Below are 13039 nucleotides of genomic sequence, written 5' to 3' on the forward strand. Positions count from 1 at the left end.
TTTTTGTGAAGAAGTCTTGCATAATGTTCATTATATTTATTCTTAGGTATTTAGGGTTTTTTGAATGCAGTAATTTTACTTTGTAGTTTTGGGGGTTTTTTGCTGTTACCTAGGAAAAGTAAATTTTTGTGTATTAACTTTGTGTCTGCCTGCCTTAATAAATTCACTTATTAGTCTTAATAGTGTATAAATAGATTCTTTGAGTTTTCTATGTATATGATTATGTTATAGCTTTACATGTATATAGTCTACTGATAATGACAGTTTTATTTCATTCTTTTTAATCTCTATGCTTATTATTTCTTTTTTTGCCTTATTGCACTGGTTAGGATTTCTAACATCGTCTTTAGTATAAGTAATAAGTTATTCTTACTCATTCTTGATCCTAGGGAGAAAGTTTCTAACATTTTACAGTTAAGAATTATATTCACTCCATGTTTTTTGTAGCTATTCTAGTAAAGAATTTCCATCTAGTTCTGGTTGGTTTTTATAATTAACTGTTGATTTTTTTATGATATTACTTATCTGTGTCTCTTGAAATAATCAATATTGTTTCTCTTCTAATAATATGGAGAATGGTGTTCATTGATTTTCACATGTGAAACCAACCTCATATTCTTGGAACATAGCCATCTTGTCATGATGTATAATCTTTTATTTACATTTTTGCTGATGTTTTGGATGGGATATTTGCACATATGTTCATGAGAGAGCTTCATTTTTAATTTTGTTTACTTATAATGTACTCTTAAGATTTGAAGAACACGGCTATGCTGGCCTTATGAGTCAGTTTGGGAATTTTTCTGGCTTTTATTTTTCTCTGGAAGAGTTTTTGTAAGCTTAGTGTTATACTCATCCTTAAATACTTCGTAACATTTTCCAATGAAGCCATTTGTGTTTGGAATTTTGTCTGTGAAAAAAGTTTTAATTACAGAATAAATTTATTTAATAACTATTGGAATATTCAGTTATGTACTTTTTTTTGTTTGTGTGTTCTGATAAGCTTTTTCTCCTAGAAATTTCTTCATTTCATGTAAATTTTCAAATTATTTGCTACAAGGTTATTCCTAGTATTCTGTTACTGGCTTTTCAATATCTGTAGGTTCTGTAGTGATGTCTTATTTTTCATTCTTGATATTGGTAATGTGTCTTTTCTCACACTGGTGAGACCATGCCCTGATTCATCTGGCCATAGGTTTATATGTTTTATTAGCCTTTTCAGGGAATAAAACTTTGGCTTTAATTTTTTTTAATTATATATTTGTTTTCTATTTCATTAACTTCATTATTTCCCTCCTACTGTTTTTCTTTTTTGGTGTATTTTATTTTTCATTTTATAAGATGAGCATCTCATTGACTGTCAGCCTTTTTTCTTTCCTAATATGTGCATTATGCCCATCACTGTTTTTTTAGTACAGCTTTAACAACATCCCACAAATTTTCATGTTATATTTTCATTATTATTTAGTTTTTAAAAATTATAATGTTTATTTGATTTTTTTTCTTTGACCCATGAGTAATTTGGTAATATATTAACTAATTTCCAAATATTTAATGTATTTTTTGGTATCTTTTTGTTACTGATTTTTAATATTAATTCTTACTGTGGTCAGAGAACATACACTTTTTGATTTCACTATTTGATTTCACTACTTAAAATATACAGAGAGTTGCTTTTTTTTTTTTTTTAAAGATTTTATTTATTTATTTGACAGAGAGAGAGACAGCGAGAGCAGGAACACAAGCAGGGGGAGTGGGAGAGGGAGAAGCAGGCTTCCCGCTGAGCAGGGAGCCCGATGCGGGACTCGATCCCAGGACCCTGGGATCATGACCTGAGCCGAAGGCAGACGCCCAACGACTGAGCCACCCAGGCGCCCCTAGAGAGTTGCTTTGTGTCTCAGCATATGTCAGTTTTGGTACACCTTCCAGGTACTCTTGAAAGCATGGATATTTTACTATTTTAGATTTTTTTTTTCTATATATGCCTATTAGGGTAAGTGGGATAATTTTATTTTTATATCTTCTATAAATATGTATATTTATATATCTATAAATGTATATGAGGGAAATATGTTAAAATTTGTAAGTTGAGTTGCACATTTGCCATTTCTCCTTTCAGTTCTACTTAATTTTGCTTTTTATATCATGAGACTTTTGTTACTAGGTATGTATTAATTTAGAATTTTATATAGTCTTGTTGGATTGACCCTTTTATTATCCTGAAATGTTTAGTAATACCTCTTGCTTAAAGTCTGTTTGATAGTCAATATAGGAGCACTCTTTTATTTTCGTTTATGTTTGCATGGTATTTCTTTCTCTATTTTTTTTTTTTTTTAAGATTTTACTTATTTATTTGAGAGAGAGTGAGTGCACGAGCAGGGGTGAGAGGCAGAGGGAGAGAGAAAAGCAGAGTCCCCATGCTCAGGGAGCCTGATGTAGGCCTTGATCCCAGGACCCTCGGACCATAACCTGAACCAAAGGCAGATGCTTAACCGACTGAGGCACCCAGGCACCATCCCTCTCTATTCTTTTACTTTCAATCTTTCCATCTTTGTATTTTTAGAATACATCTTTTATAAACGGCACAAATTTGGGTTTTATTTATTTGGGGGAGGGGTTATTTTTTTAATCCATCTGTGCTGTCAGTCTTAATTCATGTATATAATACATTTAAATTTGGATTATATCTTAAATATTTAGATTTAATCTGCCTTCTTTCTATTTATCCCACCTTTTCTGTTTCCCCCCCTCTGTTTTCTTGCCTTCTCTTGGAATAGGCAAGTATTTTTATTATTTTATCTTCCTCCTGTTATCTTTTTCATTATACATTTTAATTTGTTTTTAGTGGTTATCCTACATATTGTATTATGTCTCCTTGACTTATTAGAGATTAATGCAAAAACAGTACAAACACTTTGGGAATACTTTGATTCTCTTTACCCCCCAAATGTTGTTTTATACAATTCTTATTCATTTGTATTTGTCTACATATTTGGGGTCTCTATGACCATGCCTAAGTTTGATGCTTCACCAGGAGGAGTCACAGGACTTAGCATATAGTTATACTGACTACTGTGATTTATTACAGTGCAAAGGATACAAGGAAGAGTCAACAAAGGGAGAAGGCACATGGGGCAAAGTGTGGAAGAAACTTGGTACAAACTTCTAAGAGTTCTCTCCTAGTGGAGACACATAGGACATGTTTAATTCCTCCAGCAATGAGTTGAGTCAGCATGTATGAAATGTTGTCTACGGGGATAATTCATTGGAGACCCAATGCCTAGGGAGTCACACAATGAACCAATTTTCCCGTTATTCAGTTACCAACTACTAAATACTCTATGCTTTCTTCACTGATTTGTGATAGATTATCAGAGCTTTATCGTATATTAAATTTATATATGTATGGATCTGTCTCTGAACCCTGTGTCCCGTTGTGGTCTCTTTGGTTTTATAACTTTTACATGCTATTTTTAATACTACTAATTGTAGTATATCTTAATATCTGGTAAGATAAATTCTACTTATTTACTTGCATTATTGTTGACTTAGTTATATATAGGCCTTTATTCTTCAATCCTATTTTTAGAGAAAGTTTATTCTGATTTACTAAAAATATACAATTGGCATTTTGATTGGGATTGCATTTAAAATAAGTAGATTGTTTTGAATATAATGGATATTTTTATGGTATTGTTTTCCCATTCAAGGACCTGGAATGTCACTCTTTTATTCATATCTTACTCTTTATTAAAATTTCTCCATAGAGGTCTTATATGTTTTTTTGTTAGGTTAATTTCTAGCTAATATATCATTTTTGTGATTATTGCAAATGGTGTCTTTTTTTTTTTAATTGTTTTTTAAATTTGCTCTTCTTGGTGTAGAGAAGTTTTATATTGATAATTTTTTTGTCAGTCTTCAGCCTTGTTTAACTCTCTTATTTTTTTTATTTTTTATTTTTTTAAAGATTTTATTTATTTATTTGACAGAGAGAGAGTTAGCGAGAGCAGGAACACAAGCGGGGGAGTGGGAGAGGGAGAAGCAGGATTCCCGCCGAGCAGGGAGCCTGATGCGGGGCTCGATCCCAGGACCCTGGGATCATGACCTGAGCCGAAGGCAGACGCTTAACGACTGAGCCACCCAGGCGCCCCTAACTCTCTTATTAATTCTACTAGTTTTCTTCTGATCTTTTTGGCTTTTCTGGTTAGATGATTGTCATATGCAAGTAATGGAAGTTTTGTCTCTTTCTATCCTTTTACCTTTCTCTCACTTTTATTTTTTTTATATTCTTAGTAGCCAGGACCTCCACGATGAAATTATCCAGTAATAATAATAGTGGCATCTTTGTCTTGTTGCCAATTTTAGAGAATGCATATAAGGTCTTTTCATTAAGTGTAATGTTTGTTAAAGATTTCTGGAATATAATCTTAATCAAATACACTTTGCTAAGAGCCTTTTAAATTATTTTTATCATTACAAATAGATGTTGAATCTTACCAAATATTTTTTTTCTAGATCAGTAAAAATAATTACTCTCAATTCAGTCAGTGTGGTGAGTTTATAGTTTTTCTGAACTGGCCTTTTATTTCAGAGATAAACTCTTTGATTGTGAATATATGGATTTTTTAGTACACTGTTAGATTTAGTTAACTAGTATCTTCTTTAGAACTTTTGCCCTATGCCCATAAGGGAGAAACATTTTTTTCTTGTTCATATTTGGATTTGGGGAGTCAAGTTACATTATCCTCCTAAAATGTTTGAGTGATTTTGCTCTCACTTATTAAAAACGTCAGTCAATATAATAATCAGGAGAGAGAAAAAGGATAATTCTAAAAAAATCTCATGGGATTGTTATTTCTGTCATGATCCAATTAGGAGATAGAACCTATACCAGTTACTTTTACAGAGGAAATTTCATATAAAGAATTGCTAACCAATTATAAAATTGTTAACTAGGTAATTGAAAGGAAGGTAGCAGCTACAGGAAGGAGCTGTCCTCCTAAGGCTGGGAAAACAAAGGGAAAAGTTGAAATTATTAAAACCTAGGAGATGAGCTGTAACTCAGATGCCTGAAGAGCACCAGCCTGATACTCTGAAGGCTAACTCAGTGTTCTGAGAAGGTAGCACTGCTAGGTTTGTGCTGGTGTCCCTTAAGGGTTGGTAGAATGATGGTCACGGGAATAGCAAACAGATGGGAAGTCTGTGGGACATAAAGTCCCTTCTTCCCTCTTCAGCTTTGCTCTAGCATTGGCAAAGTCTACCATGGAGCAAAAAAGTAGCTCGCAGTCTCAGCCTCAGAGCTGGGTATGGAAGCATGATTTTCAAGCTAAAAGTCAGTAATTTAATAAGTGGTACAATTGAAAACTAAATCAGATAATATTTAAATAATCTCTGTGAGCTACAAAAGACATCATACAGCAAATTAGATATTAAGAATAGAATGTTAGTAAAAATTCTGTTTTAAATATTCTCTAAGATGAAATCAGAATAAATATATTTTATTAGGAAATAAGGGTTAAAAATAACTGCTTTCAGCTTGAGTTATTTGGAAAAGATCAATAGAATAAACCCAAGAGGAGGGAAATTAAAAATATAAGGTTAGATTTAATGGAATACAGAGCAAAACAACAAAGTTAAAAAAATTAATTCTTTGAAAAGATTTTTAAGATTATGAAGTCAGACCAAGGTCCATTCAAGAGACAGGAGTATACTATTGGTATTTTTGGTGAGAGAGAAAAGAAGATACAAATGAAGGGATGCCTGGGTGGCTCAGTTGGTTAAGTGTCTGCCTTCAGCTCAGGTCATGATCCCAGGGTCCTGGGATCGAGTGCCACATCGGGTTCCTTGCTCACCAGGGGGCCTGCTTCTCCCTCTGCCTGCCGCTCCCCCTGTTTGTGCACTCTCTCTCTCTGTCTCTCTGTCTCTCTGACAAATAAATAAATAAAATCTTTAAAAAAATATTAAAAAAAAGATACAAATGAAATACAGAGAGCAGAATTAACTACGGACAAAAATAGAGGTTTAAAAAACAAACAAATGTTCCTCCTAGATGTTAAAAACCCTCTCTGCAGAAAAATAATGTGGGATATCTATCTCATTGACTTTTCCTATTAATTTCTTGGCAGCTTCATGATTGACTTTACTTTGATTCACTCTACTCTTCTAATGTAAATACATGCATTAACATTTCCAGTATAATTACTAAAATAATAGAAAAAGAGTATAACTTCAAAACTAGTATAGGAGGCAAATGGAATGTAAAAAGAACAAAACATAAATCAGTCTGAAAGAACCCAAGGAAAGGAGAAGGTAAGGATTATATTATAGTTATGTTAATATTAGACCAAATAATTTTAAGGCAAAAAGCATCCCTGCAGATAAAGATGAGTACTGCATATTGATAAAATGTTCAGTTCATTGGGAAGGCGTAACTATTTTAAAGGTAGCTGTGAAATTTATAAAGCAAAACTTTCTGTAACTACAAGGAGAAATGAACAAAACAGCCATTTTAGTGAGAGAATTTTAATGCATTTCTGTCAGTGGTTGAGGATAGGGAAGATTTGAACAACAAAATCAACAAACTTGACCTAAGGGATACATGTTTAGAACAATGAAACCAAAAACATATATATTGAAGCACACAAAGAACATTTATGAATTTACAATTCAAAAAATTTCTTAATACAAACCTTATTCTCTGACCAAAATTCATTTAAGTTAAAAATCAATAAATTAGAAGATCTTATTGTTTGGAAATTAGAAAACTCTAAATAACTCATTGATTGAATTATAATATGCAAATTAAAAGCTGTTTAGTATTGAACAATGGAGATATATCAAAATTTGTGGTATATAGCTAAAGCAGTGCTTACAGGGGAATTTATAACCTGAAATTCTTAAATTAGAAATGAGGAAAGGTTGAAAAATAACAAGCCGGGCATTGTAATTAAAAAATAATAGGCTCCCCCATGAGAGACGATGGACTCTGAAAAACAAACTGAGGGTTCTAGAGGGGAGGGGGGTGGGAGGATGGGTTAGCCTGGTGATGGGTATTGAGGAGGGCACATTCTGCATGGAGCACTGGGTGTTATGCACAAACAATGAATCATGGAACACTACATCTAAAACTAATGATGTAATGTATAGGGATTAACATAAGAATAAAAAAGAAAAAATAATAGGCTCCAGGGGCACCTGGGTGGCTCAGATGGTTAAGCGTCTGCCTTCGCCCAGGTCATGATCCCAGGGTCCTGGATCGAGGCCCGCATAGGGCTCCCTGCTCAGCGGGGAGCCTGCTTTTCCTTCTCCCTCTGTGGCTCCCCCTGTTTGTGCTTTCTTGCTCTGGCAAATAAATAAGTTAAAAAATCTTTAAAAAAAGAATAATAGGCTCTAGAAAACAAATATTTAATACAGATTGGGCAGAAATGAACGGAAAAGGAAGACAATTACAAGAAAGAAGTAGAGTGTTTTGTGTACTCTTTCATACTAACTGCATGCTCCCTTCCTTGCTACCTCTACATGGTCATAGTGGGCTCTGGGGTTATCTCAGCCTCTGCTCAGCATCTCTTGTTGATCTTATTACTTCATTAGAAACTCATCTTGAGCAGATTCTTTACCTCTATTTAAAGAATAGTTCTTGGTTTTATTGGGGATGGGAGGCAAAAACTTGCTAGCCTTTCTCTAGGTCCCAACTGCTTGCAGTCCTTAAATTACCCAAATCATCTCTCAGGGCGCCACTGCTCTTGTATTTGTTTCTTCTTACGTTATCGCTGGCTCTTCTATGTTGCTTTTTTTTTTTTTTTCTATGTATTTTGTTTCTTTACAGTGCTTGTTAGGAGGCATCCTTAGATATCTAGTGATCTTCGGGTGTTTTCTCGTATTTGAGAGTGGAGTTCCTAAAAATTGATTAGGTGCTCTGAATTGCTGGGGCTTGTGAGCTTGTGGTCTTCCGTGTAGTAAGTTCTGCATGGGCCCTTTCCTTGGGTGAAAGAACCCGTCAGTATCCTTAGTCTTTCCTCTTGGGCTGGTACCTTTGTAGAAGGATCTTTTACCTACATATGTGGCAGGTGTATCCTGATAGTAAACTCTGGGAGCAGTGGGGAAGAGCAGAGTGGAGAAGGAGGGAGGGGAGTCTCACTAATTTCTCTATTCAATATGATTCCCTTGTCTCTGGCTGTACTTTGGGTCCCCTCAATTCAGAAATGGTTTGTGTTACTTACTGAGAGAAGACATCTTTAGAGGTAGGGTACAGGAGAAGATATTTGACTCCATGCAATTAGGGTGGGGATCTTGATGATCTAACTGCTTTCTAATAGACTTCTCTCCTAACCTTCCATTTTTCTATTTCTAAGCCTGATTTTTCTCTCTTTTTTTTTTTTTCCAGAAGTGATTTATGCTGTCCAACTTTGAGCTTTTTTGATTATACGTGGGTAGGGTGAATAGGAGGGGCATCTATTGGCATAAATCTGGTTCCTCTCAGATTTTTCTCACTGTATGTTAGTGTGTCAGCTTTCCTGGGTCAGTTATATTCAGTTACGACTTGTTCATTTGCTGTTCAGTTTCCAAAATTTTTGTTGCTATTATATTGTTTTCTCTCCTGTTTGCCCTTCCAGGTTTATGTTTCTTTAAAAAAATCCCCTTATACTCATTGTAGTGGGGTTTTAGGAGGGAGCAAAAGTAAGTGCTTGGATTTAATCTACTGTCTTTACTAGCTTGAATGACTTTACTTCAAACCTTTATTTTTCAACTCTTGATTGATATGCTCAGTAGTGGCTCACTTTCGTCTTTTAATTTTAAATTTATTTGAGAAATAGTAGGTAAATATATGTTATCTATCATTTGGATGTGTTCATAACAGAATCAGTCTTTCTGTTTTACTGTTTTTTTTTTATAAAGATTTATTTATTTATTTGAGAGAGAGAGAATGAGAGAGAGCGAGTACATGAGAGGGGGGAGGGTCAGAGGGAGAAGCAGACTCCCTGCCAAGCAGGGAGCCTGATGCGGGACTCGATCCAGGGACTCCAGGATCATGACCTGAGCCGAAGGCAGTCACTTAACCAACTGAGCCACCCAGGCGTCCTGTTTTACTGTTTCTTAACTTTTGAAAACTCCTGTCTTTATTTTTTTGCCTTTCCTGTCTTTGGGAGTTACTTGTTTTTTTCTTGCTATCTTCATAGATGTGGAAATTTTTGCCCAGCTCTAAATTCTGTAGTTTGCATTTGAAATCACAGATGTTTTGCTATTTCATAAATATACACTTATAATATTGTATATGCTTTTCAAAACAATATATTGTCTTTTTTTCCAAACCCCTTCCTCACATTGAAAATAATTGATAGTTTCCTGGGAAAGATTACTATAGATCGATTTTCTCAATATTGTTGAGATATTCACTTTTTTTTCTTACTAGCAAATATACCTAGCCTTCTGTTTTGGGAGTTTGTGTCTGCTTTCCTTGTATCAATGCTTCTGTTTCTCTATAAAAGTTCAAATAAATGAAAGCAAGTAAAATGATAGTTATGGTATCATTTTATCTTTGTAAAAAAATTCACGGAGGCATAGCATCCATGTTTTAGACGAAAGACCGTTAACATTATGGAGCTAGCTCCTGTCCTAGGACAAGTTTGGATATTTAGGCTGAATTTCTAAGGGGTCTCTGAGACGAGAATTCTTCTAAGTGGACCTTCATCATTCACTGGAACACAAAAGTCTCACTTTATTAAAGACGCCAAGGCAAAGAGCACATAGCTAGGGACTTTGCTGCCTAGAGGTCTTTGTCACAGATCAAAGGGCTCTAAATCTGGCAACTTAGCTGTGAAGGAAGGGGAATTAGGACATTTAGTTCTGTCAGGGTTTAAAATGCAAGCAAATAGCAAAAACAAATAATTTGCATCTGTCACTTTCCAGGTCAGCATGATCTCTTTTAAGTTATTCTTGATTTCTCTAAATTTGACTTGGTTGAACATCTTTTTGGCTCCTGCAGTATTTTACTATTCTGATTCCACTCCTCCATCTCTTTGTATTCTGTCTTTTTTTAAAACCATCATTTCTTCTTATGCTTTTCAAATGATAGGCTTTCTTAATATTGAGACTTTAGCTCTCATTCTTTCATCCCTGGTCTCTTTCCAGCCTCATTTTATAGGTCTCTGCTATTCCTGTAATACCAGATCTCATGTGTATGCACACAACTCTAAAGTCGGATTCTTTCTTGAGTTCCAAAACCAGTTTCCAACTGCTGAATATTTCCTTTAAGATGTTCTGCCAATACCTTACAAAATTTATAACTCTGGGTTGAATTTGTGAATAAAAAGGGCAGAGGCAAGAGGTGTGTTATTCTCTAGGTTATTTAGATAACTCTTTAATGGTCTTTTTTGCGGATGTTGTTTTGTAAGTATTATTTCATGTTTATAAAGTATCTGTCTTTTCATATTTCATATCAGTTTGTCATATTTTTACCACCCAAACTAAGCATTTGGAGTTTTGCCTTCATCTCCCATATTCGTCAGGCACCTCCCCCCACCTCCATATATACACACACAAGCACACACAATTTTAAATGCTATAATATGTGTGAAGTTTGGGTTCATTATTCATTTTTTGGTAACGATTTAGTCTGTATTTATGGGGCAGAAGATAAATCTTGTATTATTTTTCTCTTTACAGGTCTTTATGCCTTAAGGAGAGTCCTGAAGAAACAACCTAATCTCTCTGATAGCAAGCTGGCTGGATTGGTGAAGATTACTCTAAATGATTTCTTACAGGGGATGAATGACATCAGGCCCAGTGCCATGAGGGAAGTAGCAATTGATGTACCAAATGTAAGTCATTTGTACTCCCATGCTAGCTACACTGTTGGGATTGAACTCTGAAAGAAACTGAGACTCCAGGGAAAGAACCTACCTAGACTAAACTTTAAAAAAACTTTTTTTTTAAATTAAAATTTTTATGGATGTAATTAGAGCTTCAGTGCAGTTGTAAGAAATACTTTAGGGAGATCCTGTGTATTCTTCACTTACTTTCCCCCCAGTGGTAACATCTTATAAACAATACTATAGGATCACAAGCAGTATATTCATATTGATATAACCACTGATCTTATTCAGATTTCCATGGTGTTACTTGTACTGTGTGTGTGTGTGTGTGTGTGTGTGTGTGTTTAGTTCTGTGCAGTTTTATTACTTATAAAGGTTTGTGTGTCCATCACCAGAATCAAGATACTGAATAGTTCCATCACCATGATGATCCCTTGCTTTGCCCCTTCATAACTATACTTAGCTTGTTCCTGCACGCATTTCTAAAATTCTGTCATTTTATTTATTTATTTATTTTTAAAGATTTTATTTTATATATTTATTTGACAGAGACACAGCGAGAGAGGGAACACAAGCAGGGGGAGTGGGAGAGGGAGAAGCAGGCTTCCCGCGGAGCAGGGAGCCCAATGCGGGGCTCGATCCCAGGACCCTGGGATCATGACCTGAGCTGAAGGCAGACGGTTAACGACTGAGCCACCCAGGCGCCTCATAAAATTCTGTCATTTTAGAAGTGCTATAAAATGGAATTGTATAGTAGCAACCATTTGGTATTAGTTTTTCCCCATTTAGCATAATTCCCAGGAGATTCATCCAAGTTGCTATGTGCAACAGTAGTTTGTTCCTTTCTATTGCTGAGTAGTATGCCATGGTATGGCTGTACCATAGTTTGTTTAACCATTCATCTGTTGAAGGACATCTGGTCTGTTTCTAGTTGGGGACGATTGTGAATAAACCTGCTATAAACATTCATGTCCAGGTATTGTGTAAATGTAAATTTTTATTTCTCTGGAATAAATGCACAAGAGTGCAACTCCTGGGTTCTATGCTAACTGTATATTTACTCTTAAAAGAAAATGTCTACTAGGCTCATTTTAGAAAAAAAAAATCTTCTAGTTATGATGCCTCTACTATTGATGCCTGGTGTTTCCTCAGGTTCCTTTACATTTTCTTCATCACTGACATGCTTTGCAGAGTTCACACACAGTCACATCACCACAAGGGCAACAGAAGCTACCTTTTATGGGTGAATCATCTGCTAAGTTATCACCCAAGTGGGCCTAACATTCTGGAAAAAAATGGCCTTATAATTCTCTTTGAATATATTAATATTTCTGGAAAATGAACATTGAAAGAAAGCATTGACGGCATGTCCTACATTATATTGGGATAGGGAATGGACTGTTAAATTTGGCTTGATCATTAGGATGTTTATATCTTAGTGTAACTTGAGGGAAGTTTACAGATTGCTCTCTGACAGTTTTAGGAGAGCTCTGATGGAAGAATGGAATTTTGTGACTATTCTTTCCCTTTGCTGCAGTCATATCACTCCATTAGTTTTTCTTTTTTGAGTTAGTCTTATTGCTTCCGAGATACTCCCTAGCTCTAACATTACAGTTATTTGAAAACTTAGAGCCTTTTTAGAGAGCCAGGCATAGTTTTGTGCCCTTTGCCCCATTGTATATATATTAATAGTTCTCTTGGTCATTAACTAATGTTTTTTAATTGCTGTAAGCTAAAACAAACAAACAAAATAAACCCCCAAAAACTTAAAGAGACTAAAAGGGTATTAAGTCAGTGGAATAGACTGTGTGGAATGATATAGTGGGGCGAAATCAGTGGATTTGTTTTCACTTTTTTTTGTTATTTTGTTTTGCTTTTTTTGTTTTTACTTGTAAGGATGTTCTTGGAAAATGTGTTTTGTAGCCAAATAAGTCTGGGAAATACTGGTTTAAATAAAATCAGTTGTATATCTTTGCTGCAGAGCTTTTCAGTGTCAAAAGAGAGCTATTACGGAAACTTATTTGGCCCTGGACCGTGTGGAGCAGATACCTTCTGCGTTTTACAGTGTGGTAGATTGCAAAAACAATGACGGCAGATTCTTCCCCTCACTGTATGTTGGCCCTTTTTGCACAGCAACTTTGTAGCTCCTACCATAAAAGAGATGAAGTCAAGCTTTCCATCCTTTGAATTTGTACTTGGCCATGTAACTTGCTTTGGCTAATAGAATA

The 13039-nt window shown here is 35.1% G+C and overlaps 1 protein-coding gene across 5 annotated transcripts in view; it reads left to right on the top strand.

Annotated features, from left to right (window-relative positions):
- SPATA5 (spermatogenesis associated 5) overlaps positions 1 to 13039 on the top strand; it is a 335078-nt gene that overhangs the window by 32315 nt on the left and 289724 nt on the right. For all 5 annotated transcript variants that reach the window (XM_032412773.1, XM_032412774.1, XM_032412776.1 and 2 more), the window contains one exon: positions 10663 to 10817. In XM_032412773.1, the coding sequence (XP_032268664.1) occupies positions 10663 to 10817 (155 nt within the window). The remainder of the gene's footprint in view (positions 1 to 10662; positions 10818 to 13039) is intronic.

Source organism: Phoca vitulina, unplaced genomic scaffold (genome assembly GCF_004348235.1).
Source record: "Phoca vitulina isolate PV1807 unplaced genomic scaffold, GSC_HSeal_1.0 scaffold14, whole genome shotgun sequence".
Taxonomy (NCBI): Eukaryota; Metazoa; Chordata; class Mammalia; order Carnivora; family Phocidae; genus Phoca; species Phoca vitulina.